This window comes from Echeneis naucrates, chromosome 5 (assembly GCF_900963305.1).
Source record: "Echeneis naucrates chromosome 5, fEcheNa1.1, whole genome shotgun sequence".
Lineage (NCBI taxonomy): Eukaryota > Metazoa > Chordata > Actinopteri > Carangiformes > Echeneidae > Echeneis > Echeneis naucrates.
This window is the reverse complement of record NC_042515.1, coordinates 17,325,972-17,351,396: the sequence shown is the minus strand read 5'-3', so window position 1 is coordinate 17,351,396 and position 25,425 is coordinate 17,325,972. Positions and strand designations below refer to the sequence as shown.

The 25,425-nt window shown below is 38.9% G+C and overlaps 2 protein-coding genes and 1 long non-coding RNA gene across 3 annotated transcripts; 2 read left to right on the top strand and 1 right to left on the bottom strand.

The window, feature by feature from the left end:
• The first annotated feature begins 1,723 nt into the window (after positions 1 to 1,723).
• Positions 1,724 to 5,707, top strand: LOC115043385 (neuronal vesicle trafficking-associated protein 1-like). Its single transcript, XM_029501796.1, has 4 exons — positions 1,724 to 1,852; positions 2,063 to 2,179; positions 3,468 to 3,578; positions 4,392 to 5,707. Exons 1-4 carry the CDS (start codon positions 1,724 to 1,726, stop codon positions 4,590 to 4,592), a joined length of 558 nt encoding a protein of 185 aa, XP_029357656.1. The 3' UTR covers positions 4,593 to 5,707.
• Positions 4,831 to 21,293, bottom strand: stx18 (syntaxin 18). The gene is made up of 11 exons (XM_029501795.1): positions 21,120 to 21,293; positions 10,974 to 11,041; positions 9,403 to 9,518; positions 9,070 to 9,147; positions 8,880 to 8,946; positions 8,674 to 8,765; positions 7,716 to 7,810; positions 7,303 to 7,361; positions 7,051 to 7,120; positions 6,886 to 6,966; positions 4,831 to 6,783 (listed from the first exon to the last, which is right to left on the bottom strand). The coding sequence occupies exons 1-11, from the start codon at positions 21,270 to 21,272 to the stop codon at positions 6,688 to 6,690; spliced, it is 975 nt and encodes a 324-aa protein (XP_029357655.1). The 5' UTR covers positions 21,273 to 21,293; the 3' UTR covers positions 4,831 to 6,687.
• Positions 21,294 to 21,343: 50 nt separating this feature from the next.
• LOC115044133 (uncharacterized) lies at positions 21,344 to 23,589 on the top strand. Its single transcript, XR_003840764.1, has 4 exons — positions 21,344 to 21,393; positions 21,724 to 22,025; positions 22,227 to 22,359; positions 22,535 to 23,589. It is a non-coding gene; the product is annotated as an uncharacterized LOC115044133 (long non-coding RNA).
• The last annotated feature ends 1,836 nt before the right edge of the window (positions 23,590 to 25,425 follow it).

Sequence of the window (25,425 nt, the reverse complement as noted above, 5' to 3'; positions counted from 1 at the left end):
AGATGGGCGCCCCCCCAAGCCTGGTTCTGTTCGAGGTTTCTGCCTTTTAAAGGAAGTTTTTCCTTGCCACTCTCGCCAAGTGCTTGCTCATCAGGGGATCTGTTGGGTCTCTTTAAATAATTTTATAAACAGTTTGGTCTAGACCTGCTCTATATGTAAAGTGCCTTGATGTAACTTTGTTATGATTTGCTGCTGTACAAATGAATCTGATTTGATTTGGACAGGGCTTGCACACAAAACCTTTCTTTTAGTAAACTGCATTGATATCTGCATTGAACTGATCTGAGCCACTACATCATATTAAAAGATTGTAATGTGACATCAATATAAAATTACCAGGTTGCTGAGTGTTTATTATTACAGTATGTTTATCAAAAACTAAAATGTCCAAGCAGTAATACATATTGGTATTTAAAAAGGAAAATGAATGCAAATGTTTTCATTATTCAACTGAATCACACTCTGCTCAAGCATCTCTTTGATTGTTTGATGTGCCAGATTGTGACAGATTTATTTGATGTGTTTACACAGATTGATTGACAACGAAGAACTTTTTTAACATAATTTGGACACTTCATGCTGGTTGTGGGGAATCATTACTGCATTAGTACTAAGCGAAATGACTTTTCTTTGCAGGATACACACTTATCTTCAATATCTTCGGAAAATAATGTTGAAAACATAATACTAGGTTTGGTTTGAGCACAACCTCTAACCCAGATTCACACATTGTGTCAGCGTAAAGACAAAAGCAGCTGGGGAGGTTTTCATTGTGATAACAACTAATAGCTTTCCAAATGATTTTCGGATAATGTTCTCACTTTGACCACTCAGCTTTTACATCAAAGTGAAAACAGATATTTGGCCTAACTTGACTGATATTAATATTATTAGTAAAAAATATTGATTGACTGCGGTTACTATGAATATTGAATATGAAGATTATAGTTCACTTTATAGAAGCACCCATTCTGGGTCCATCTGTGACGACGGATTGAACATATTTATGTACGCACAAAGCTGCATTTGTGCAATTGTCCAAAACAAAATTCTCCAAGTTCATTTACCTCATGAGTGGACACAAAGACAGACATTGTTGTGGATCTGAGCTCCATCAGCACCCGGGTCCACTCACTGATCTCGGAGTGTGTGTGTGTGTGTGTGATGTTACATCACTTGCAGTGCATCCAGACGCCAGCAGCAGCATCCAGCTCTGAGGAGCCGCGGCGCGCAGAACCAGCTGGCCATATTGTGCACCGCACCAGCTCCCCGCAAATCGGCTGCGTCACACCTAAAAAAAAAAAAAAAAAACAACCCACAAGCACACAAAAGCACACACCGGCACTAGAACAACAGAGTCACCACGGAGAAATACACCGAGTGAAAAGAGGGATCAGCTGAGCTGGTAGGTGTCGGGATGAGGTAAACGGTGTGTTTTCTGTTCCACAGTGATGCATCAGGCTCATTATGTCGGAGCAGGCTCTCCCCTGGCTCACACCGTGCACGTCGTTTGCCTGAGCTTTGTGGTGCTGTTTGCATGTGTGTGTGAAGAAACACAAACGAACCAGAAAAAAAAAAAAAAAAAAAAGCCACATGCTCGGTTGAACGATTGCTGGTGCGGCTCAGGCACAGAGGACAAAAGGTAACCGCTTCCATTCAGGCGTGATAAGGCGTGATTATTTGCTCTCCTCAGGTTGGTGGTTTTTTTTTTCCTGCTGGGAAAATGGTTAAACTGGGGAATAATTTCAGCGAGAAAAACAACGGAAAGGCGGTTTGTGAAGACGGCTTTGACACCATCCCTCTTATAACACCACTAGATGCCAGCCAGCTGCAGTTTCCTCCGCCAGATAAGGTAAGATATGTTCATTCCACGTTTCTTTTCCCCTTTCATTCACATCAGCAGTCACACCAGGGGCCCTTTGCTTTACCAGTACCAGCCCAATTAGTCCAATTAAGGCTGAACAATAATTTGGTTTCACTACAGATCTGTCATTTAGAGAAGGCTGTTGAAGCTGATTGTATGCTCTCTCATGTGTGTGTCTGCGTGCTGTCTTCCTTCCAGGTGGTAGTGAAGACAAAGGCGGACTATGGTAGTGAGAGCAAGAAGGGGAAGCTACGGTCTCCTAAAATTGCTGAGTTCTCAATAAGCATCATTGAAGGCGTATCTGAGCGACTCAAAGTAAGAAGGATGTGGCAGCCATTGTCTGTTTCATGCATCATCCCATCTCCAATGTCTCTCTTACACCTCCACATGTGCATAAGTCAGAGGGGCCGACAGCTGTCTCCCCTGCAGCTCGGGACATTTGTCACTGCTGTCATAATATTGTGCGTTCGATTCAAAGTTAAAGTCTGTGGCTTTTTCATGTCTTATATTCTGTGCTGGCTGTCATCCTTCCGGGCTCCACAGGGGCGATATAATGCACAATGATTCACTTAACCCCGCCCTGAAACTCTCATTAATTCAGCCGCTGCCATGGTGATGGCCTCCAAACGGCAGCATCTCTCCCACCTCCTTTAACACCCCTCTGGCTGGCGGATGTGTGTAGCTCTTCACCCCCATATGAGAATCAACATGGTTTTATAAAAGGAAAAAAATAACAAACAGAACTATGGCTCTAACTTTGATAGGCCGACTGCGTTGCGCGTTGAAAATTCATCAAACTACTCATTTCGACTTTGCATTTTTGACTCCACACTTTTCCACCACGCTCAAAATCAACAGATGCAACTGTTGAGCTTCCCTTAGAAAAAGAGCTTTCATTCTAAAAACATCTGAGAAGGGCGAAGAGGCACAGCTCTTTCTTTGAGAACACAGCTCGTATCCTCTCGTTGGTGCTTTGAAACCCTGCAGGCAGGTCTTTCATCGCAGCCTCTTTCACAAGCTCCTGTTGCTTTGCTTATACATGCTGTAGAGGCTGTTCAGCTATGAAAGTGCAGGATTCACACCAGACAGATAAAACAAATTTCCATCTACTCAAGCTGTTTTGTTTTTTTAAATAAGTGCCAAACATTATGGGGGACAGTACAATGAGTACTTGTTCCAGATCTATGAATTCAAGAAGACTGTGTTAACTCATACAAAGACCTTCTTGGCGATCAAAATCAATAATGAGGCAATTTCTCCGACACCTGGTCATGTGCCTTCTCCATCCCCAGAAACACTAGCAGTGTTACATAACTCCCCAGAGGTGAGAGCAGGGCTGTTCAGTTGGTCACTAAAGCCATTTCCCTGCAGTTACAATACACTAACCATAATACACACTTTGATGCATTCTGACTCAGTGTTTGGTCTATGAATATTTTTTAGTCCCACAGGGTCACAATGCTGTTTCATAAACTGAAAAGAATATAACCATTTCAATCTGCTACTTCCTTCTCATGTTATTAGAACACTCACAGTTCATGTGGTGTCCTCCTATAAGTTAAGCTGTTGTGCAGATGATGAAGCTGTTGTGCGTCTCCTTTAGGTGACCTTGCTGGTTATCTGTGCTCTGGCTTTCCTTGTGTGTGTTGTGTTCCTGGTCGTCTACAAGGTCTACCAGTACGAGCAGCCTTGCCCTGACAGCTTTGTCTACACGGTAAACGCTCTCAATTCTCATTGTTAGAAACCCTGTCTGATGTTGACAGGTACACCTTTGTACTTTAGTTTCAGAAGGATTTAAGCACTCTATTTAAATAAGATTTATTTTACGATCATGATAGGAAACCATTTTGACGCCCATACTGCCACAATTATTCCTATCATTACAGTTATGCTTTTTTTCCCGCCAATTTTTGCTTCACCAATGAAGTAATTGCATTGAGTTTTGCTGTTGGTCGGCATGATCTTTAATTGTATCAGTTTCTCTTTCGAGGTGGTATTTATAATTATATCCCTACCACCACATCAAACAGCTTTTGGTGTCTCTTTTCAAAAGTTGAACTAATGCTACAAATAATATTTACTTTAAGTAGATGTTAATGCACTACAAACATTGCTGCTTTTGTAATGTTATAACCTCTTTTAATTATTTTCTTTTATTATTTTAATTGCTAAATATTCTAGCTAAGCGCTGAGCAATAGTATTTATCCAGCACACAGGATAGACTGTTTGGCCTCAGCCACATAGCTGTATTTTTTAACTCTGTGGGGTGTGGGCGACTGAGAGTTAGCTCATCCTCTCTGACAGACACACGTACTGGTTAGCGAATAAGCTTAGTTTGAATTGAGTTATTACTTGGTGTCTGCTCTTTTGCTCTGCTGCTTTAGATCATAACTCCAATTTATCAACCTCAAGCTCATAGCACAGTTGGCCATACTTTTAATTTTATCACCTTGTGGCTTTCTTGGTAATCACAAGTAGCTATTTTTCTTGGTATTTTACATTTTGTTTTGTCTCTCTTTCGAGAAGCAAGGACGCTGCATGCCAACTGGGTTGTATGGCAACTACCCCCCTCAGGGCCCTGGGGGCCGTGGGCGCCTCTTTACCCTCATCAACCATTATAACATAGCGAAGCAGACCATAACGCGCTCGGTATCACCATGGATGACCATCATGTCCGAGGAGAAGGTCACCCAGCAGGAAACGGAGACTGCTCAGAAGCTGGCCTAACTAATGCGGGATGATGATGTGACCTCATCTGCTGCAGAATAAAATAAATAATACGGTTGTGCCATTCAAGCAAACCTCAGAGTCCTGTGGGTGAAACAACAACTTCTCTTTCCTGAGGTGCTATGCTGTCTTGTTGACGTAGTTTGGCTGGCTGATGTGTACTGTAGCAGGAAATCTGTGGAAATTTGTTCCCAGCAAAGTGAGGCTTATAGTTGGGTGGATTCATGGGTTTGTTTGAATAGCATATGTTGTTATTTATTTACACTTAAAAACAGAGTGGCAAATGTAGAAAAAGCCACAGAAACACAAACACAGAAAAACACACTCACTGTCTTTGTACATACACGTACGTAAGAGAACTCACTTTAATACTTGATTGTGAAATGACTGTGAGCCATCTTTTGTCTGCGTTGCTTGCTTTAACGCACATGCACGCACGACACCGATAATAATAATACCACTTGCTTTGAACCTCTTTCTTTTCAGATACAGTATTGATAGCGCATGTCAGACCTCTTGAGTTCCAGCAAATTTGCAGCATTTCTACCACTGAGGTCATCGGTGTCAACATATTTTACTGCCATAATATTGTGAATAAATAAGGGTTGATATAAAAGGAACCTTTTGACCAGCGGGAAAAAAAAGACAAACTACTTTGTGTTATTTTGGTTCAGCCCATACTGTTCTCTGCATATAGTGCTGTTAAGGAGTTTTTAGTATTTGATACATCTTTTAAACCAGCATTAATGACTGTCTCTGTTCATTTGAACTCTTCGTGATCACCTTTTCTTTGCTGGCTTTGAGACTTACTTACTCATTGGTCACTTGCCATAACATACCCTTTATGCTACTCTATTGAATGTTTTTGCATTGCTAGTGAAGACGCTGTATTGTGCAATGCTTTGCATTTATGTCACCATAGATGGCTGTCGGTAGCCATCACTGACACTAGACTTAGGTTGCCGTAGTGGAACATCTGACAGTATATGCTTGTCCTGTTGCTTTTCCTCCCCGTATTTGTCATTTACACAAATTATGTACTTTTTTCAAATGATGTAATGATTGCCATTGAAGTGCATTTGCTAAATAAAAATGTTACATGAAAAACTGAAATAAAGTGCCCACATTTCACAACAACTTTGAAGTGGAATTGATATATAAAAGAGAATGCTTTAGTTCACGGGAACATCTTGTCAGTAATACAGAAACCTCAAAAAAGGTGGAAAACAGATAGAGTTAATGGTCCATACTCCCCTGAGTTGTCTAAGTGTTGTACTGCTATCACTAAAATATAGGTAAATCCTTGTAAACAGATTAGCAGAAATATCACTGGGCTGTACGATTCAAAATTAATGTTGTCACGAATCAAGACAGCTTTCTGCTGTTCAGCTAGTTTAACTGAAGATTTGACATATATTTGAAAAGTATTAACTTGTCTAAGATGATATCCTGAAGTAAAGAAAGAAAGAGAATTTAATCAAGAATATTATTTAGTTTTACTGGACTTTCAGTGGTGTGTCAGTACAGTTACACTGCGATTGATATCAAATAAGTGCTGTAAAGCAAAATGTTCTTGTTGGTCTGACAGTGAAGCATAACTTTTGTCTGAGTGAGGGTCACAAGTCTATAGTATATTTAAAATCATGATTGTAATGACAAGATGCACGTCTACACAATATCCTCTAGTGCAATGAAGGTGGTTAGATCAACATATTTTGTCAGTCAGTTAGACAAGAAAAGCTGCAGCTAATCAAATCATTGTTGCTCTTTTAAGTAGAAGAGAAAGCCAGAGTGCCCAACCACACACACACTTAAAGTGAATACAGTGCTCCTGGCAATGCTTGCCTCCACAGATGTGCTTCTAACACCAGAGCTGGCCTAAAAGCACTAGATAAACATTAACAGATAACAGATAGTTATGATCACACTGTCATCTCCTACTGAATCCAGGATCTTCATTAAGAACAACTTGTCCACAGGGTTCAACGTGGCAATAGTACATTCAGTGCCTGTGTTTTGTCTCTTCCTTATGATATAGCCAATATCTGCCAGAGTGAGGTGGTTTTCTGTTGTATAGAGTTCATGCTGGCAGCTGTTAGCTGTCATACCAGTCCAGAAAGAGGAGAGAGAAAGAGCACATGACGAGGAAGAAGAGGATCCACACCCGGAAGCCGGCGTTGTTTTTGATGGCCTTATGATAGAAGTTAGAAGTCAGAATAACATTTCACTTATACGATTCACCAATGCTGACCAAACAAAAGTCATGTTTTTATTTATCTGGGGTGACTTTTACCTCTCGTATATCCTCATTGCCTTCTTTCACGTTCTCCGTAGCACCCACAACCAGCTGATGAATACTGTCGATCTCTGTTTCCTGTCATGGAAACCAAGACAGACAGTCAGTTTATGTGTGATTTCTTCTCAAACTGACAAAGGGAAGGCAAGCAACTCAGCTTACCTGCTGTAGGACTTTCTCAGCAAAGATCTCCTGAAGTCTAGAGATCTCCACCACCTTCCCCTCAATTTGTCTGACGGGTAAAAAAAAAGGGAAGGGATGAAACGTCCCATGACAACAGTGTTCTTAGCATACTAAGCTAAGATCTGGTCTCGCTCACTGAATAGAGTGACAATGTTGATCTCTCTTGGCATTAGTTATGCTGTTCAGTGCAGATTTATGAAAATGAAGCAGGAACATGTGCAGAAAACTGACCTCACTTCATCCACCAGGCTGTTCATTTCACTCACTAGCCTCTGGTTTTCCTGTTCAAACTAAAAAAAAAAAAACAAACAAAAAAAACAAAAACAAAAAAAAAACCGCATTAATATTTTACATTAATTAAGTGCAAGAAGGACTTGGACATGCTTTCTTGTCTGAACTTTCAGCTAAAGGCTAAATTTATTTAAGTAATTTCTTGTGTGCAAAAGTACTTCACTGGCTGTGTGGTATTTTTTTTATTACATTTTATTTCCCCAAAAAACATTCTCAGTAAAGCAACGTATATGTGCTTTTCTTACTTTGAAACCCTCTGCATTATTGGGCATCTAAGGACAGCTATACATTCATCAAACACACGTGAATCATACAGATCTACAGGAAGAATTAATACGTCTGAGGTAACATACCATCTGTATCTCCTCAGGAGAGAGCTCGTCCTCCACTCGGCCCTCCTCCCACAGGTGTTCCACAGTGTTGTCCAGAACCTCTGACGTACTTTTCTCTAAAATCCCAACATTTCGTCAGTTGCTCTGGTTGTTTAGATGGATTTGCCAAGGTGAGGGGTCGCTTTACATTTCACCATAACCTTAGAGCAGCCTGTTTTTATTGTTGTCTACATGGTTTGGTTGCAATGATACTATTCAGCACAGAAAGCATGTATTTGTGGAGAAATTTCAAAGCTGATGTTCACCATATTTTCCTTATTCAAATATGAAAGTGACAGCAAGAAAGAAAGACTTATCATCTCACTGTCCAGATGAAATTGCTCAAAGGATTGTAGATGTAGTATTATGGTTCAACTAACATAAAACCCTTAGTGTGATAACGACAAAGAGATAAAGGACAATTTGATTTTGTTTTGAAGCATTTGTAATCATAATGTATCTGTATCAAATCACAACTACTAAAAACCCATTCTGTAAATGTGAAGTAAACTTAAACTGTTGCTTCAAATACGTCATTGGCCAAAGACAGAGATATGGACGGTCCTGGCTATGGTAAAGGATGGAGAGAGACCTGAGACTTTTATTGCAAACTGTAAAATTTATTGGCACATATTATGGATCTGCCAAATCTGGACGGTTTGGGTAAGATCAGCCAATAGACTAATTATTAGTTAGTTATTGGATATAATGTAATGTAAGTACATACAATGGATCATCGTTAATAAGGACAACATATTTTGGAAATTCGAGGGTGCAGTTGCAGGGTGTAATTCTACTTCTTATCAAATGTATCTACCACTTTAAGAATATTACCTGAGTGTATAAATAAGGCAAAATACAAAACCAGCAGAGATCAAATCACATTCATAGAGTACCGATATACAGTAGTGGGACTGACTTTGGAAATAAAGTGACTCACCAGAACTCTCCTCTTTGACAGCTTTCTCTTCTGTGGGCTCTATTGCTCGTGTTTTCTCTACCTGACTGTGGTGTTCTGGTGCCAGTCTGGACCTAAAACCAAATGGATCAGTTAAAAATTATAGTTAGCGCAACCCTAAAATGATTTAAATAATTAATTGCATGAATGAGGTGTATACATAGAATGTGATTTTCACCGGTACATACAGTCTCTTCTTGTCCACCATCCTCTTGACTCTGATTGCTCTCTGCTCTGAGTACAGCTTACACACACCTTAAAGACAGAAGAGTGCTGGGCTCATATCAGCCTTTTCTTGATCAGTAAACAAATGGATGCATTCGATAAGAGTCCAGAGGACAAATTCAGTCTGAATTGTAATAAGTTGCATAAATTCACCTTTCAGATACATTTCAATGAGGTCCAGCACGGCTCCTCTATGCTCCTTTATCTGGGATGATGTCACCTTTTTTTCTGCTACATTGACAACAAAAACAATTTCACTTATTGAAGATAATCTCACCAACTTTGAGATAGTATCCAAATGTTGCAACACATCCAACTTCCCATCAAGTTACTGTTGATGTTAGGTGAGTCACTTAACAGTTGAGTTTGAAATTTATAATATGGGTCATGTTTGCTATTAAAAGCAAAACAAAACTAGCACAACTCAAAGGCATACACAAATACTGTTTCTAAATTACTTCATTAGTTGCACAGTAATGCAAAAACCTTCATTGCGTAGCTGCTTAATGGCTTCAGAACAGGTCCTCATGAAGATCTGAGCATCCTGATCGATCTGGTCTCGCTCACTGTCCGTCATACGGGTAAGATCTGACGAGATGAGACTAGAACACATTGACAACAAATTGAAATATTCTGTGGCTGTGTAGCAGAAGGTGAACATTTCTTTAATGCCCTATCTGAGTATTGAAAACAACCTAATAGACAATATGCTCTTCCTAATTCATGACTAACTCCTTGCTAGCACTTCATGTACTCTCTGTATTCATATTCAGGGACATGCAGGGCAGAGATCTATTGCCTCAGAATCTGGGCGGATGGCCCTGATTCTCTGATGGCCTCAGGACTGAAAAAGCTGTAATTGTCTTTATATGTAAAGGTGGTTTGCCTTTTTTAGATTAAATATTGAACTAGTCTGACTAATTCACGTTGTACTTGCAAAATACATAACTATTAACAAATAAAATCGAAATGACTAGGTAAATAAACCAGAAGTTAGTCAACAGCAATTTATGCTGATTATAAAATGAAACCCAATTTTTGATTAAATAACTATAAAGCAGGAATGGTAGATGTTTTCTCATTCCAGTACCAACTTTCATATCGTTATATGTTTGAATTTCAGAGACAATAATATCCTCTACTCTGAGAATATGGCTTGTCAGTGAATGAAAATAGTGGAACAGGTTGTCCTTAACCATGACCTAGAGAAGCATGTTTGGTTTGGTTGTTGAAGCCGTAGTCATAGTACAAAGTAGTTACAACAAATTTGTTTCTCTTTAATTCTTTCTTTAGTACAGGGCACCATCAATGAGGCTTTTACTTTAATTATCTGCACTTGGTGACCAGATACACTAAGTCAGTTTAATCCACAGTCCATAATTATTCTGTCAAGCTAAGTAAAATGGAGTTAAGGAAAAGGGGAAGATGATAAGAAAATTGGCAGGCAGGAACGGCTGGTGATGAGGCTGAATTGTGCACATACCAGTGATGGCATCTTGACGGATTTTCCCACCACTAAATACAATTGCACCCCACCCATTGACATCTCTAATGTTTAGTTAATGTGCTCTGTTGAGACTTTATCAAGAAACATAACAAAACACTGGCTACTCCACACACCCACACCTACAAAACACAGAGGGGGCCTTGAGCGGAGGAAGGCCTGGATTAGTCCCAGGGCGTGATTTGTTCTCCACTTGGTTGCAGCTCAATTATTCCAGACAATTAGACTGGAGTCTGCCGCTACAGACCACCCTACTTGCTGCTGACCTTATGCCAGTAGCAAGTCCTTGCACAAGCCCTTTTAGCACACACACACACACACACACACACACACACGTGCATGCACATGCATGGATGTGTGCGCACATACACATACACACCCACACAACCACAGACTGCAGCCATTTCAAAGCACCATCAAATAACCCTGACTTCTGACCCTTTCTGAATTTTTTCCGAATCAAAGTGATCGTCCCTTCCCTGCAGCATTGGTGGGTTTTCCCGCTGTTGCTGTTGATTGTGGTGGATTACTGCAACCGTTTGGAGAGGCTTACCTTCCGGCACTCACATAATCTTTCCTGTGTTGCAGCAGAAAATCTTTCAGCTTGGTGATGTTCGTGATCTGCCAAGACAAAGTGAGAAGGATCATTTGACTCCATTGCTTTCACATCAATGAGTCTGTTTAAATGCGATGACTCAGTTACTCCTTCAAATGTTAACCATGTCAACATAGCTTAAGAAAGAGTTTTTAGACATGTACCAGGAAACTATTTTCTCCAAACTACATTCAGACAGAGCCAGGAAAAATGTAAAGCTCAGTATTTATTGACTGTGACAGGCGACCAATGTCTTGTCTATCTCTGTGAATTCTCAATATTTACACTTGAAAATTCATCAACGCAGGGACATAGAAAAATCAAACGTGCAATTTCTTCCTCAAACAACTTTCATAAATATAAACCCATGAGCTGCTGTATAGAGAGCACTGACAGAGCGATCTCTAATAAACTTTAAATTCATGATCTGTTACTATTAGCACTAAGAAAATGTCCAAGTGTGTGTGTGCATAGGGAAACCAGAGGAAACTTGGTTCAATCCAATATTTGCTTCTGTAATTTGGTCAAATATTAAAAAAAAGGACCAAATTGCTTCCCTGTCCACAGAGCTATGTTGGCAGGGTATAAGTGAGTGTGAATATGCACACAGCAGGCTCTGTGCGATCCAGAAGAAGACAGACCTAAGACAAGCCCAGGATTGAAAAATGACACAATGAGTCTGACTGTGACGGAGACCCCTGAGTGTGGGAAATTATTTTGATAGCATGATGACGCTGTCTTTGGCCTTCAGCTTTTTCACTCTAACAACCTCAATTATCAAATTGCCTTGGCTGTAAAGAGTAACCTGGCACCAGCTGTCTAATAATGTCTCTAAACATTCACTCCAAGAGTCACGGTGACCTGAAGCTGTGTTTTATTTGAGCTGGCATTTGATAAATTAGGAGTTTTTCAAAGCAGAAAGAAGTGGTCAATATAAACAGAACTGAGCAATTTGTTAAAAACCATTGCTCTCCTTTTCTGGGTAAGAAGGTAAGTTAGTGACGCAAGACACTGCTGTGGGGCACATGCTAACTCAGGTAAGCTGACCCTTGTAATAATACAATTATTAGAGGTCAAGAGTTAATTGCTGTTCAGAGCAGCTGAGATTAGAGGCAGTTTCATGGGGAGAGGAGGGCCTTTCTTACGGTTCAAAGTATTTCAAAACAGTGGTTGTTATGTAGTATCTCGGTGAATGAGAAACATTGACGGGAGCTCCTGTGAGACCAAAACTACAAAACACCTATTGGTTGGATCTTCCAGACCTACAACCATAAAATTCAATGAACAGGCTCCCTTTAAACATCTATTTGTTGGTGTTAGTATGATAGGAATGGGTAATTCTGCAGCATGTACGCAATCAGTCATCTATGGAGCTTCGAGTTTGACATGAAAGATGTTTTGCATTATTTTTCAATAAGTTATTGTAAGCATATGTCAATTTGTGATAGTTGACCTTTAGTTCTTGTGGTTATTTTTTGTCAGATTCAAAGGAAATGTTGGATTTATCTTGATTAACACCTTATGGATAAGCCATATATTTAAGTCTGAAGTAAGAGCAGCTGAGTCGATCAGGTCATCTACTTTTTACGATTAACTAAGGCTGTGAGTGATAATAGTTGTATAAATGTAGTGAAAAGGTGACAGAATATGAAAATTTCTATCTTTTCAGTTTTTCAATCAATCAATCTTTTATAGATTGTCTTTGGCTTTTGAACTGGATGAGAAAAAACAAGAAACCAGCATTGGGTTTTTTGGAACTTGGGGATGGCATTTTCCACAATTTCCTGAGAGGCCTTCAGAACTAAAGAAAATGCATTTAGGTGACTGTCATGGTCCGACTTTTTGAAGGCTTCAATTCATAATTAGTGAGTAAATAACTCAGTAGGTAACTTTTGAGTTATTACCCTTGGCCACAAAAGTGGCAAATAAAACGTCTTACATGACTAATTTTTCTCTTATAAAATCTGTTTTCTGTGAGCAATGAGCATCTGTCGATGTACAAAATATATTAGCTTAAAGTGATGGTACTTCACCTTTTTGACCAGCAGGCAGGGCTAAATCCACAGCGTCAGGACATGCAGACTTGGAGAACAAACCAGTGGGATAAGTGTGTGTGTGTGTGTGCTGTGGGGGTGCCAGGGAGTGTCAAGAGTGCTGCTCTGGGGGTTGAGCTGTCTCCTGTGTGTATACATTGGAGCTCAGATTCCCAGCACAACCTCAAGGGCTTGCAGGGGGTCAGAGGGATCAATTGCTCTTGTAACATAAGACCCTAAAGAGCAAGTAATTCCTCAACAATGAAGGAAGGGGGTGGCCTTGTGTATGTGGCTACCCATATATGTGCAGATATATGTGTGTGTGCATGTGTATCCGTGAGCCACCATAGGTGTGTGTGAGGCAGAGCTCGTACCGAAGGCAGGAGGAGACAGTCTGCCGGGCTACAATCTAATCTCGTCATCATCAAAGACCCCCACTTTACCTCCTCACTTTCTCCTTCCCCCTGCTTGCCTCTAGCCCCGACTGAGCCCAAACAAACCATCAGGGGGGATTATTATGAGGAAGAAAAGAGAAAAGGCTTAGCTTGCAGATTTCTAAAGAGCTTGGATGGCTCTTTGTTTTGTTAAATCTAGGTAACTTACAGAATTTGATGATGACTACCCTGCTTTAGGTTAAGTCCATGTGTATCCTGACCGAGGGCTATCCATACTGACGCCATAATATGTTGTGTTTAGGTATGTGGACCTGATACAGAAGGCGTGTTTCAGTGGAGAAGACTGCGCTGCATGTTGATTTTATTATCATGTTTATGTCTGACTCTTTAATGGGCTCAGTTTTGTCTTCTTGTCGGTTCGCAGTATGAATGCTTCAGTCAGTTCTACAAACAAAAGCAAACATCAAACAAAACTTTTAAGACTATGAACCGAATCCTTGACCCTTTTGAAGTGTTCTGAAGTTATATGAATGTGTTTGGATCTCATTTTTGATAATGCAGGTCAGAAGAAGGCCCGGCCACACAATGCTAACTTATGGTCCAAATGATTTAATACAGATTTTGTGACATTGGGTCACGAGTGAAGACTGTATGTTAAGATTACACAGCTACAACCCCAGGCCTGCTTTTGTGTTGTAAGAATGTGTCACATCTATATATATTTTAAAAATTAAGCAAGCAAAGTCAACTCTGGGTTACCATCTACAGAAGTCCTGCTGCTGAAGAGATGGACAATATTGGTGGCATCGCCTGTGAGACAGGTCTTGTAGCCTGCTTTGGACCAACTTCTATGTAAACTAAAATGCGGCATTTTAAAGAAATCACAATTGTATTTTCAATATGCAGTTCCATGAAGAACAGATGTATAATCCCAGAGCTGTCAGATTTAACTAACAAAAATCCAGCACACCACAGTGTACAAAATAAATGAATGATAATAATAATTAAAATAGATTAATGAGAGACAGTCTTGGCTGTGTGCCAGACAACAGGTGATTGTGATGGGCTGGGTTCAGATAGAAGTAGCAGTTATTCACAAAGCAATAAATAAATGCATAAATAAATCACCCATCAGTGGAGTCTATAGATGCTCTTCACTAAATTCAGGTAAGGTGAGCAATCTCTGTCAAACAAAAACAATAGAATTTGCAGTGTCCTCCAAAATCCATCCAAACTATGTTATAAAGTCTACAGATTGTATAGTGACTCTTTATGAAACTCTGCAGTAGCACCGACTTCTCCCACGTGTTTCTGAAAAATAAGAACATGTTTCAGAGTCATGCTTTTGGTATGACCGATTGCCTCTTCTTCCTCAGCACCGACATTAACACACACCCTAAACCTCACGTTTGAGTCAGTGGTGTGAGCACATTGGTTGCAATTTGCCTTGACAGTCTTATACCAATCTTTGATAAATCTAGATTTTGCCTATAATGTAAATAGCATTATTGCAGGTTGAGCCATGTTTTATTTTATTTTCAATACAATTCTAAAATATAAATAAATAAATCAAAAAGATTAGTATAGCAAAAGATAAGAGTAAAACTGTGAAATTGTCATAAATATATATAACTGTGTAATTTTCCCTTACTCCTACAACCAATGACCAAACACGCCTATGAATGGAAATAACATGCTAAGTGCAAAGCACAGGAAAACTCTTAGGGGCAGCCATTAAAAAAAGGAAGACCAGAAAAGGTTGTTTATATAATATGATGATGTGCAAGCTAAAATTCTCAAATTTGTAAATTAAGCTGCACAAAGATAAATTGACACACACACACTTCACAAAGAACACAAGCATTAAGTGTCTTTCTTCAGATGAATGAAGATGAATACAAAGCAGTTTATGACGAAAAGTCACAACATCTGACACAGCTTGATGCATTTTAATAAAGCACTTAAACAATATGATGAGCCGAGAAAGCAACTGTCAAGAAAATGTGTTTAAACTTTTCAGTGGATGGCAAATTCTGAAAATTCTGAAAATTTCATACCTCATTAAAAAGTGAGAATTAAGACTTGGGACAGGTCTCATTTCTCAGGCAGAAACCAAACCCAATTTCTGTTGTGAAAAGCAAAATAAAACAGCATGTTTAATGTTGCTGGTTTTTCATACAACTTCATATGATGCCACTGTGAGTCGGCATAAGATGATTAATACTCCATGTCTTATTTCTCTTCCACATGAGGTTTTTAGAGCTGTCGTCTGTTTAGGCAGATGAGTACACATCTGTTAGTTTCATAGTTCAGACGCTGTGTTTTAGAGTGTCAGGGTCAAGTATGTAGCCTGCTGCCATCTGTACTGCTTGTATTTCAGCGACAGTAAATCACATTGACTCAGATTAATGCAACAACAGCGTCATACACCATTCTGTAAAAAGTGTCCACAGCTGCAGCTCTCAATTTAGAGTTTCACATACATCTGGAAATCTATGTTTCACTATGATTTCCTCTCTTATTTTTATTTTCATGAATCATGAAAAAAAAACAAACAAAAAAAAAAACAAAACAAAACACTTTGTTACATGCACTGAAACAAAGTGAAGATTGTGCTCAGGCCTGAAAGCAGATGCCTCAAATTCAATTTGCCTGGTTTACATGGGAAAGCAGTGGAGTGATTAGGCCAACTAGTAAGGAGACCATTTAACAGCACATTTATCTGCGGGTGATCCCTGAAAATCACTTCCCCATGGCTAAAGTGCTGAATCAGGTATGTACCAAGTTGAGCAGCTTTATGTCAGTATGTTTTTACGAATGTTAAATTACTCAATGTTTAAATTGACGGGCAATCAAGAGGAAATTTAATTGCAGTGGTTGTATATTGGAAAGATTATTCTACTTTTGGCAATTGAGTCATATTTTGGTAAATATAAGACATAAATTAACAAATTTCTGTAAAGTTGGAATAAAAACGTATTAAGTCATTTCACATTGTTTAATGAGACTGTCATATAATTGACAGGATATAGTTCATCATCGAGATAAACGATTGCTTTTATGTTCTCTAAAACATTGTAAAGCCTGTGCATGATTATTCTGTCAGTTTTAGGCACAGTGCTTGCAGGCTGTGTGCTTAAGTCAAAGTTATTTTCACTTTTTTGCTTGACTGACAATAGCTTTTAAGAGCAGACCTTTGAAGACATTCAGAATAAGACAGGATTTCCAAACTCTCATCATTCAGCCCTTAAGCGTCTGAAATATTAAAAACAACTCACTGATTTCTGCTTTGTATTATCTGTGCAACATGATTTGCACAATATCTGCAAATATACCTCAGTTTCATCTGAACAACCCAAAGAACATTTATGCTACAAAGTGTTTTGACCGTCACTGATTTCACATCACAGTCCACAAATAAAGTGTTGTAATACTGACGTTAACAATCGGATACGATTTGGTTCGATAAATAATCCTAACTATTCTGAAAACATAACTGTGATGAAATTACAATAATTGGAAATTCGAACATCACAAGCGAAAAGAAAGTAAACCAGATTCCTGAGATTCCAGCTATTATTTTTATTATATATACTTCAATGTGAAAGTTGTCAGGGGGAAGAGCCCCCTCTCCAACAGCACAAAATACTTTCAAGTGTCTGGCTGATGGCCAGACACTTTTCACGGCTTCTAAGAAAACACTGTGAGAAGGAGCCAATTTTGGAATACCAATACTGAAGGCGCAGTGGGGAGTCAAGCACACTTTCTACACATAATTTAACAATTTTAGTGACCCCCTCCATTTAAATTTGAGAAGGGCAGCATGCTATGGGGAGAGACGAGGTGAGCTGTGAAATGGAGATCACAGTGCCCCAAACCGACCCCTATGAGGTAAAAGAGTCCTCTGACCAAACCCCACCCAGCAAACACTGGCCCTCTTATTAGTCAATCAAGCCTTTTTTCAAAGACGCTACATTTCCTTTCTCATGGCGCTGCTTTTTGAGTGGAAAAAAGCCTCACAGGACCACTGTGTATTTGTCAACTTTGATGTTTTCTTTCTATTTTTGTGAAGCTTCAGTGGGAACTTGGAGAGTTATTCATGTCTAGAAGGGCACCCACATCTGTTGTGCATTTAGTGCCGGCCGTCAACATTGTTACTGGGGACCTAATTTAATATTTTCTCTGTTTTGATCTTCCACCTTTAATCACTGGCTCTTGGGAAGATCGGCTTTCCTCAAGAAATTGCTTGAGAGCCGAAAGAAAATGTTATTGCAGCATGTTTATGGAATCATACATGTAAAGAGGGGACTCTCTCTCACACACACACAAAAATCTGCCTGTGTCAGGCTATATAGAGAGAAGAATGGATAGTTGAGCTGGGGGAGATGTGGGGGAAAACCGCGACATAACTGTGAGCAGTCAGGACATTCCAAACTCGCAATTTCAATTTCTACAAGAGCTGCTTCGCCAAGATGGGTTGAGATGATATCTTTAGTGTGAGGGAGACAGCAGTGGAGGGGGGGGGCAGAGGGCAGTCACCACAGGATAGGTTTGGGTTTCGTTTGAATCAGCACCAGTGCTTTTATTAAACCACCATTTCTAATATCAATCTAAGAGAACATAACAAAAACCTGGTTGTGCAGAGCTGCTGAGCCTGAGCTCATATTTGCCTCAGACAGATGCCTGACATCAGGTACAACTTAAAAGTCCTGATGCCCCAAGGGAAACGTAAAGTGTGTGTTTTTTTTTTTGTTGTTTTTTTTTAAAGGTGTCTTTGAAGAGGTTTCATGATATTCATGTTAGGCCAGGGACATCTGGCTGTATAAGCAACACTCACAGCATGAAGTGAAACATTTTCGGTGCTAATGATCCATCTCCTACTACCATCCATCGATGATGTCTCTCTACTTCAGTGGAAGAATAAAACTTAAGATGTTTTGAGAAACTTCATGATCTAATTAAATACCAATGTTGCTTTTCTGACAAGGCTAAAAGGTCTGTATCCCATGACAAGACTTGCACAACAACTTTTCTTCACCAAAATAGTCAAGCTTCTATGCAATTTCGTAAGTTTAAAACAGGATTATTAACCTTCGCTATAAAATTAGCTGAAATCAAAATTTCCTCACTGTCAACGAATTTCATTACAACCTGCAGTTGAACATCAATCTAATATTGACACTGATCGTAATTAGTTCAGGATATTATAGAAAATGTGCCATATCGTTTCAACATAACAGTTACTTAGCTTACTCTCGCTTTAAATCTGGATCACCTAGAGCAAATTTCTGGGTCAGTTCAAAACCCAGAGTCCGGACCTGCCAGTGTCAGAGGAGGAGCCACTGCTGGACGTAGGATTTGGCACAAAATTACTCTGGACTCAAAAATGTTGAGTCTGGCCAGTTGGCCCAGGGTCTTTTTTCCCAACAACTTAGCTTTTGTCTGTCCAGATCACAAAAAGAGCACCCATTTATTATGAACTGCCCACACATACCCAAGTTCAAGTTGACAAAACTGACATTTTAAGTGCTGTTCCAGTGATATTTATTTCACTGTGTAGATGACATTTGAAAAATGACATCCAAAGTAGTTTTAATGTTCTTTGCAGTCTTTTGTTCATATTCATAGATGTGTACTGGCTGTTAAATAGCACCTGCCAAGACATGCTGACATTTTTCTGGAGTATAGTGATCAAATAGAAGATGGCAGTAAAGACCAGAACTCATATAATATTCAAGAATGACCATGTTGCCTTGTCTGAGAAAAACTGTCTTAAATCTTAATTCCTTGACTTACAAATTAAGATACCGGTCAATGAATTGGCAAAATGCAGTAGCAGCCAGAAAGTGACACATGTATTATTGTGTCTGGCAACTAGTAAGTTGTAAAACATGGGCTGGAGACGCATTAGTACATGCAAAAGCTGTAGACATTATTATTATCAATTGTAGACATTATCAATTATAAAGACAAATTACACCTGTAAGGTTACAGGTCTGCAGCAGTGGCCCTTTTGCTAACTAGAACTTAAAATCTTATTCTAATGCTTATAGAAGATGAGTTGGATGAATTGGACAACAAGGCAGAATGTCTTTCAACATAGTGCAGGTTATGATTGTGGAGAGCTGATTGGTTTTGAATACAAAGGATTTATTTCCATTTTCTGAGAGCTAAAAATAACTAGCGATGTAATGATGCATCATGACTCAAATCAGCTGAGAAAAAAAAATATCCGGATGTCCTTTTTTTTGGTATTTTTTTGTTTTGTTTTTTGCCTTGCCCTGCTTGAAGAGTAACAGGAAATGCAAGAGAGAGAGAGTGGGGAACGGCATGCAGCAAATGACACTGACCAGAACTGAACCAGTGTTGGGGACAAGGACCTCGTAGCCTCCTGTTTAAGGGGCACGCGTTTTAGCCACTACACCACCCTGCGCTATACCCTTCTGACACAGCAGAGGGTGTAATCGCAAGCAATTTTGAAATCGAGGAATGCACAGACCAGTTTCAAATAAGAGATGCGGCATTATTCTGTCTTTAATTTGTTGAAGAATAAAAAAAAAACAAAAAACCCCACCACATTATTAGTTTATAAATGTATGTATGTTCTTTAGATATGAAATCAATACTTCACAAATGTTGTGCTTTTTGTATGAGAAATAATTCAAGAATTTTTAAAATAATTTTGTTGTCATAGTTTCTCTGTTTATTCTGTTTAAGAAAAAATTAATTATGAGGAAAAAAAAGTATTGCAAGATATGATACGATGAGACAATCCTTTATTCAGCTGTGTAAATGTGTATAATTGTTTCTTGAACATTAATACGATTATAGAAATCATATATTGTTGGATTTCATGGGAGGACAGTGAGGACGACTGGAGTTAGGTTTACTAGAGTTTGACAGTCTCCTTTAATACATTGGGCCAAGATTTAGTGACAGATTATTGTGATTTATTGTGATTCATTCAAATATAGCCATATTGCGGGAATTTTAACAGCCAACATTTTTCTTCTCCTGTGTCGCTGTGTGTTCATACTAACCTGGGAGTGTATCTAAAGATTCAGCTGAGGATTACCATAAAAATCACAAATGAGGTGAAATCTGCTGACACATGCATCTAAACATGATGACAAATAAACCTGCATGCACAACTGCTACAAGGACGACACCAGTTAGGCCTGGTCGATATTACAATGTGAGTTTAATGTATACTGCCGACAGAAATATTGCCACAGTATTTACTGATATCCATCTATGCCTTGAAAATTTCTGTATATCTTAGGCAATGTTGAAAATGGACGAGGGCGATTTTGTGAGATTTTAACCGTGTTTCAAAATCCCTTTGCTTTAGTGAAGAAGTAATTTTTACCATGTCACCGTATAAAGGAACATACAGGTTTTTCATACAGTCCAGTCCATTTAACCCACTTTGCATTATACAGAGGCCTTGCTAATAATGTACAGCTAATTCACTACTAAACCCAGGTTTGCTAAATTACATATCGAAATATTACCTCTCTTTCTACGGACTTTTCGTAGACCTACTGCTGCTTCAACAACACAGCCCGAGCATCACTCAGGTTTAAACAGTACGGTCTGCAGGAGCCATTAAGAGCAAAACCAGGTTGTGTCGATGCTAGCCATGCTAGCGGAAGCTAGCTCGGGGAAACACTCACCACTTCTTTCGCCTTTGGAGAGAAGCCGCTCTTCGGTCTGGTCCGCTTGAAAATTTCATCCTTGGTAGAGTCAAAGCCTATTCCTATCGCCTTGTTTCTGGTTTTCACTGTCTTCACACTGGCTTTGAAGAGTAAGGTCCTATCCACAGCCATGTCCGCGCAGCTTGCAGCGCTGTAAACAAACTGACACGTCACCAAGAGAGGACGTCATTATCCCGCGACGTGTTGGACTTTTCCCTGAGACGGACGAGAAAGCCTTACATTTTACCTTAAGGTGTTATTGGGATTTATTTATTATATCACATTTTTTGTCGAATAGAGTCAACATCCCGCAAAAGAGTGGACTTGTACTCAAATGCTTTTGGCTTTGGTTACGTTTCAGGTGGTGATAATTATAAAATAAAAAAAACCTCTTAAATAGAATAACTTAAGTTTAAAATCACTTAGGTGGAAGGCTTTTCCTTTCAGTCAGATGATCATATTGAATAGTGAAGCTAAATTTGAAATTACTGAAATGCTGTGCATTGTGCTGCAAGGATGTCAGGACCAAGTTTGCACACACCATCTCAGTCAGATAACCAACCTGTGCGTCTTTCTCTTGCAGAAAAATGCCTCAACAACTTCTTGAGGTAATGTCCAGCAGGAAGCGAAGACCTAACTGGACAGACCAAGAGTGTCTTTTTCTTGCCCATTTAATGCAGGAAAGAAAAGAGATCATCAGAGGGAAGTGTAGCACTGGAGTATCAATACAAGATAAAAGACAAGCCTGGGAAGAAATAGCTCAGGCTATCAATAATGCTTTTCCACAGATTCACCGCACAGTTTCTGACTGCAATAAAAAGTGGGAAAATCTGCTTGCAAAGTCAAGGGAGGAGATCAAAAGACAGAAAAGGCAAGCAGGTGCAGGTAAGGAAAATGGGCACTTAGTTAGCAACATGTCATGTAATTAGTAATTAAATCTGCAATCCAAGGCCAGTGAAATGAAGACCTGGAGGATGAGTTTCACATACACACACACACACACACACACAATATATATATATATCTCACCAAGGTTAAATATTTTTGTAATGCATTTAGTATAATTATTTCATTTTTTATCCACAGATGAGGGCCTGTCCCTTGCAGAGTTCAGCGCTGTGACTCAAATAGTGATATCTGTGATGAACCTCTCAGACATGCTGCAACAAGATCAAGAAGACTCATCGGTGTCAGAGTTGGTTGAAACTCAGCAAACCAGGTAGAATTTTTTTTGTTGCTTCACTCATTTTTAGACTAGCAATTTCACTATTAATTATGACTATTTTATATTGAACCTGACCCTGAATAATAAACATGTATTTTATATTTCTTATCATGTACTTCTGCAAATGGCTGTTAAATAAACTCATGGATACATTTTCCTTCTATTTCAGTTGTGATGAAGGTGGAAATGACCACACATCTAATGACAGATTAACAAACAAACTTCTTTTAATGAAACATGACCTCCCTAAATATCCTGCTACCTCTCCTGGAGAACAAAAAATGACTTTTACTAGTATTCCCAAATCACAATTTAGTAATTCCCATGCTACCCTCTTCACTGCCTCTGGCGAACACCTGAATACTCCCTGCTCCACTTCTCCAACATCGGTGCACTGCACACCTTTGCAAGAGCGAATGGATTTGGAAGTATCTGTGCTGAGAAGACAAGAGTCTGTGCTTAAGCTGCAAGAAGAATATTACACGCTAAAAATCAAGCTGCTGAAAAAGCAAATGGAAGAACCACGTTGAAATTATTAAAGTTGTTGTAGTTAGCACACCTTTGTACCTGAATGGAACATGTGGCTGCCTGTCAGATATAGACAGCACATTTAGTATCACAGAGGGAGAAAAACGTTGAAAAAAATCATATTTAATCAAAGTAATTATGTAAAAATTTAAAAATGTTTATTATGCCTTGTCAGCAGGTAACTTTTTTTCTTTATTTCCTTAATAGGCTACTAGTGCGTAAAGCTGAGTATACATTTTGGTTTGCAAGCTATGTGTTGGTTTGTTACTATATTAATGCCTTTGTATCTCTCTTTGTGTATTGCATTTTCTTTGTTCCCAGCATTGGCTCAGTGGTAATCCTTTCTTGACTGGGTATCTATTAATCAACTCTAAATATAAATGTATTTCTTTGCCACATCCATCCTGGCAGATAATATAAAACAAACCTTTATTTATGAAATGTTACTATTATAGTACATACTAGTATGGTACTGTTTATGAAAGAAATACTGTCACAATTACATTTCTTTTTGAAGTTTATAATGGCATTATTAGTAAGCAACACTCAGTGCCGTAATAGCCTTTATAGTCCCATTGTAATGATGTTTTTCAGTCATAAGTAATCCAAATTGGTTTTAATTTTTGTAACAAACTTTTTTTGTCGTAGATGTTTGCATTAATACACATAAGAATAAAATACATCCTTCGGCTTTCTTCTTGGCTGTGCATTTAGTTACCGTTCACAGTGAAAGTCTAGGGATTCAATATCGTACGAGAGTCTCATACTGAAAAGTAGAAAAATGGTTTCATGAAAGTTTGTTGCATTTGTTTTAAGCTTTTGCATGATGATATACCTTTTGTGGAAATAATTTATTGCTTTGAATGCATGAAAAGTAGTGGACTAGAAACACTTATGCGCTTGGGATGTTCAGGTAATATGTATCGATGTGTGAGAAGACCTCTTACTTATCCTTCATCTTCCATTGTTGTCTGATACATACAATGGCACAGACGAGATGTAACGTGATACATTTTGCCACTTACAGTAACTATAATTTAAACAAAATTCTGAAATTCTTGAAAGTGATTTATTTTCTGTTGGTAGTTCAGTTTGTTTTTCTGACAGTAAAGTCCACTTCACATGTATAGTTTTACACTGAGAAATTTGTGTTTATTTGCTGATTCGTGCCATTTATGGTTAAGTGCAAATTTGGAAACTGTAAATGTTTGACATATACCAATAAACATATTTATGAAAATTGGACTTGACCATGCCAGTGTAAGTATAGCTGAAATAATGTCCTGTCTAGACAAATGTAGTGATTTGCGCGTAATATTTCTCATAAATCCGTTTATTTGTAAATGACTGGGGTTGGCGCTCAGATGTAAGCCGTGAGGCCCAGGGTGTTGAATAAAAGTCTGTTATTTGCTGTGTGGTTTACTCATTTCCTTTGTTAGTGTTGTGCCAGTCTGCGTTACAGCTGAGTGCTGGGACTGTCTCTCCTTTCCTGCCGCCTCAGCATTAACTCCTCATCACTTTTTTTCAATTACTCTTTTAGCTTTGACTGGAAAGAGAACAGCTTTTCAAGAGCCAGGGCTATGGGCACAAACGAAGGCATGATTGCCCTTGCAATGCTTAATGTGTTGATGTGAGCAGTCTGACCAAGGATTAAAGTTTCCCAACTTTTATCTTACCACAGGATAAAACACTAATTGAGCTTCCTGCCAGCATGTGCTTGGACTGAACTATAATGGGACACTGGATAAGGAGTAGCTTATTGAACAACATGTATTATATTCATTCAGTGTATTTACAGTGTATTTACATGCACACTAGTATTTCGGATTTGATTCTTCTCTTGGTTTTGATTATATTTGGGATGTGGAATTTCCCAGATCACGAGAAGCCAAGTTACTCCAAAAGTTATTCCTGGATAAAACTTTGTCCATGTGCATAAGATCTTTACTTGCACATAAATAAGACACTCCAAAAATCCAACTAGAAGTGGATCACTAGTGTCCATGTAAACATACTCATTGTGTTTTCCATCAACTACTGATCTCAGATCATTGATCTTTCAAACAGTGTTCCCCAACAGCCTCTTTCATCTGGACCAGTTAATTATGCTCTTACTAATTGAATATAAACTCATTTGTAGATGCACACAAGTTTTATAGTAAATATATAAATGTTACTTTTTTCCTTGTTCATTACATTTATAATTTACAAATATTTGAACAAATTTAATTTAAGGTAACAGCTTTGTGACCACTGATTATTTACTACTTTCAACTATGTCAAGTTATGTTATGCTCACTATCTTTTTTTTCCCCATGTATTGCTACTGCCCTGCGATGGACTGCTGACCTGTCCAGGGTGTACTCTGCCCACGCCCAGTGTGAGCTGGGATTGGCTCGAGCACCCCCCACCCCCACCCCCACCCCACCCCAACCTGGAAATGGCTAAGTGGTAGAAGATGAATGAATGAATATAGTTTATATACAATATACTAACAATATAACAATATATTGTTGGTAGTTTTTCAGCAAC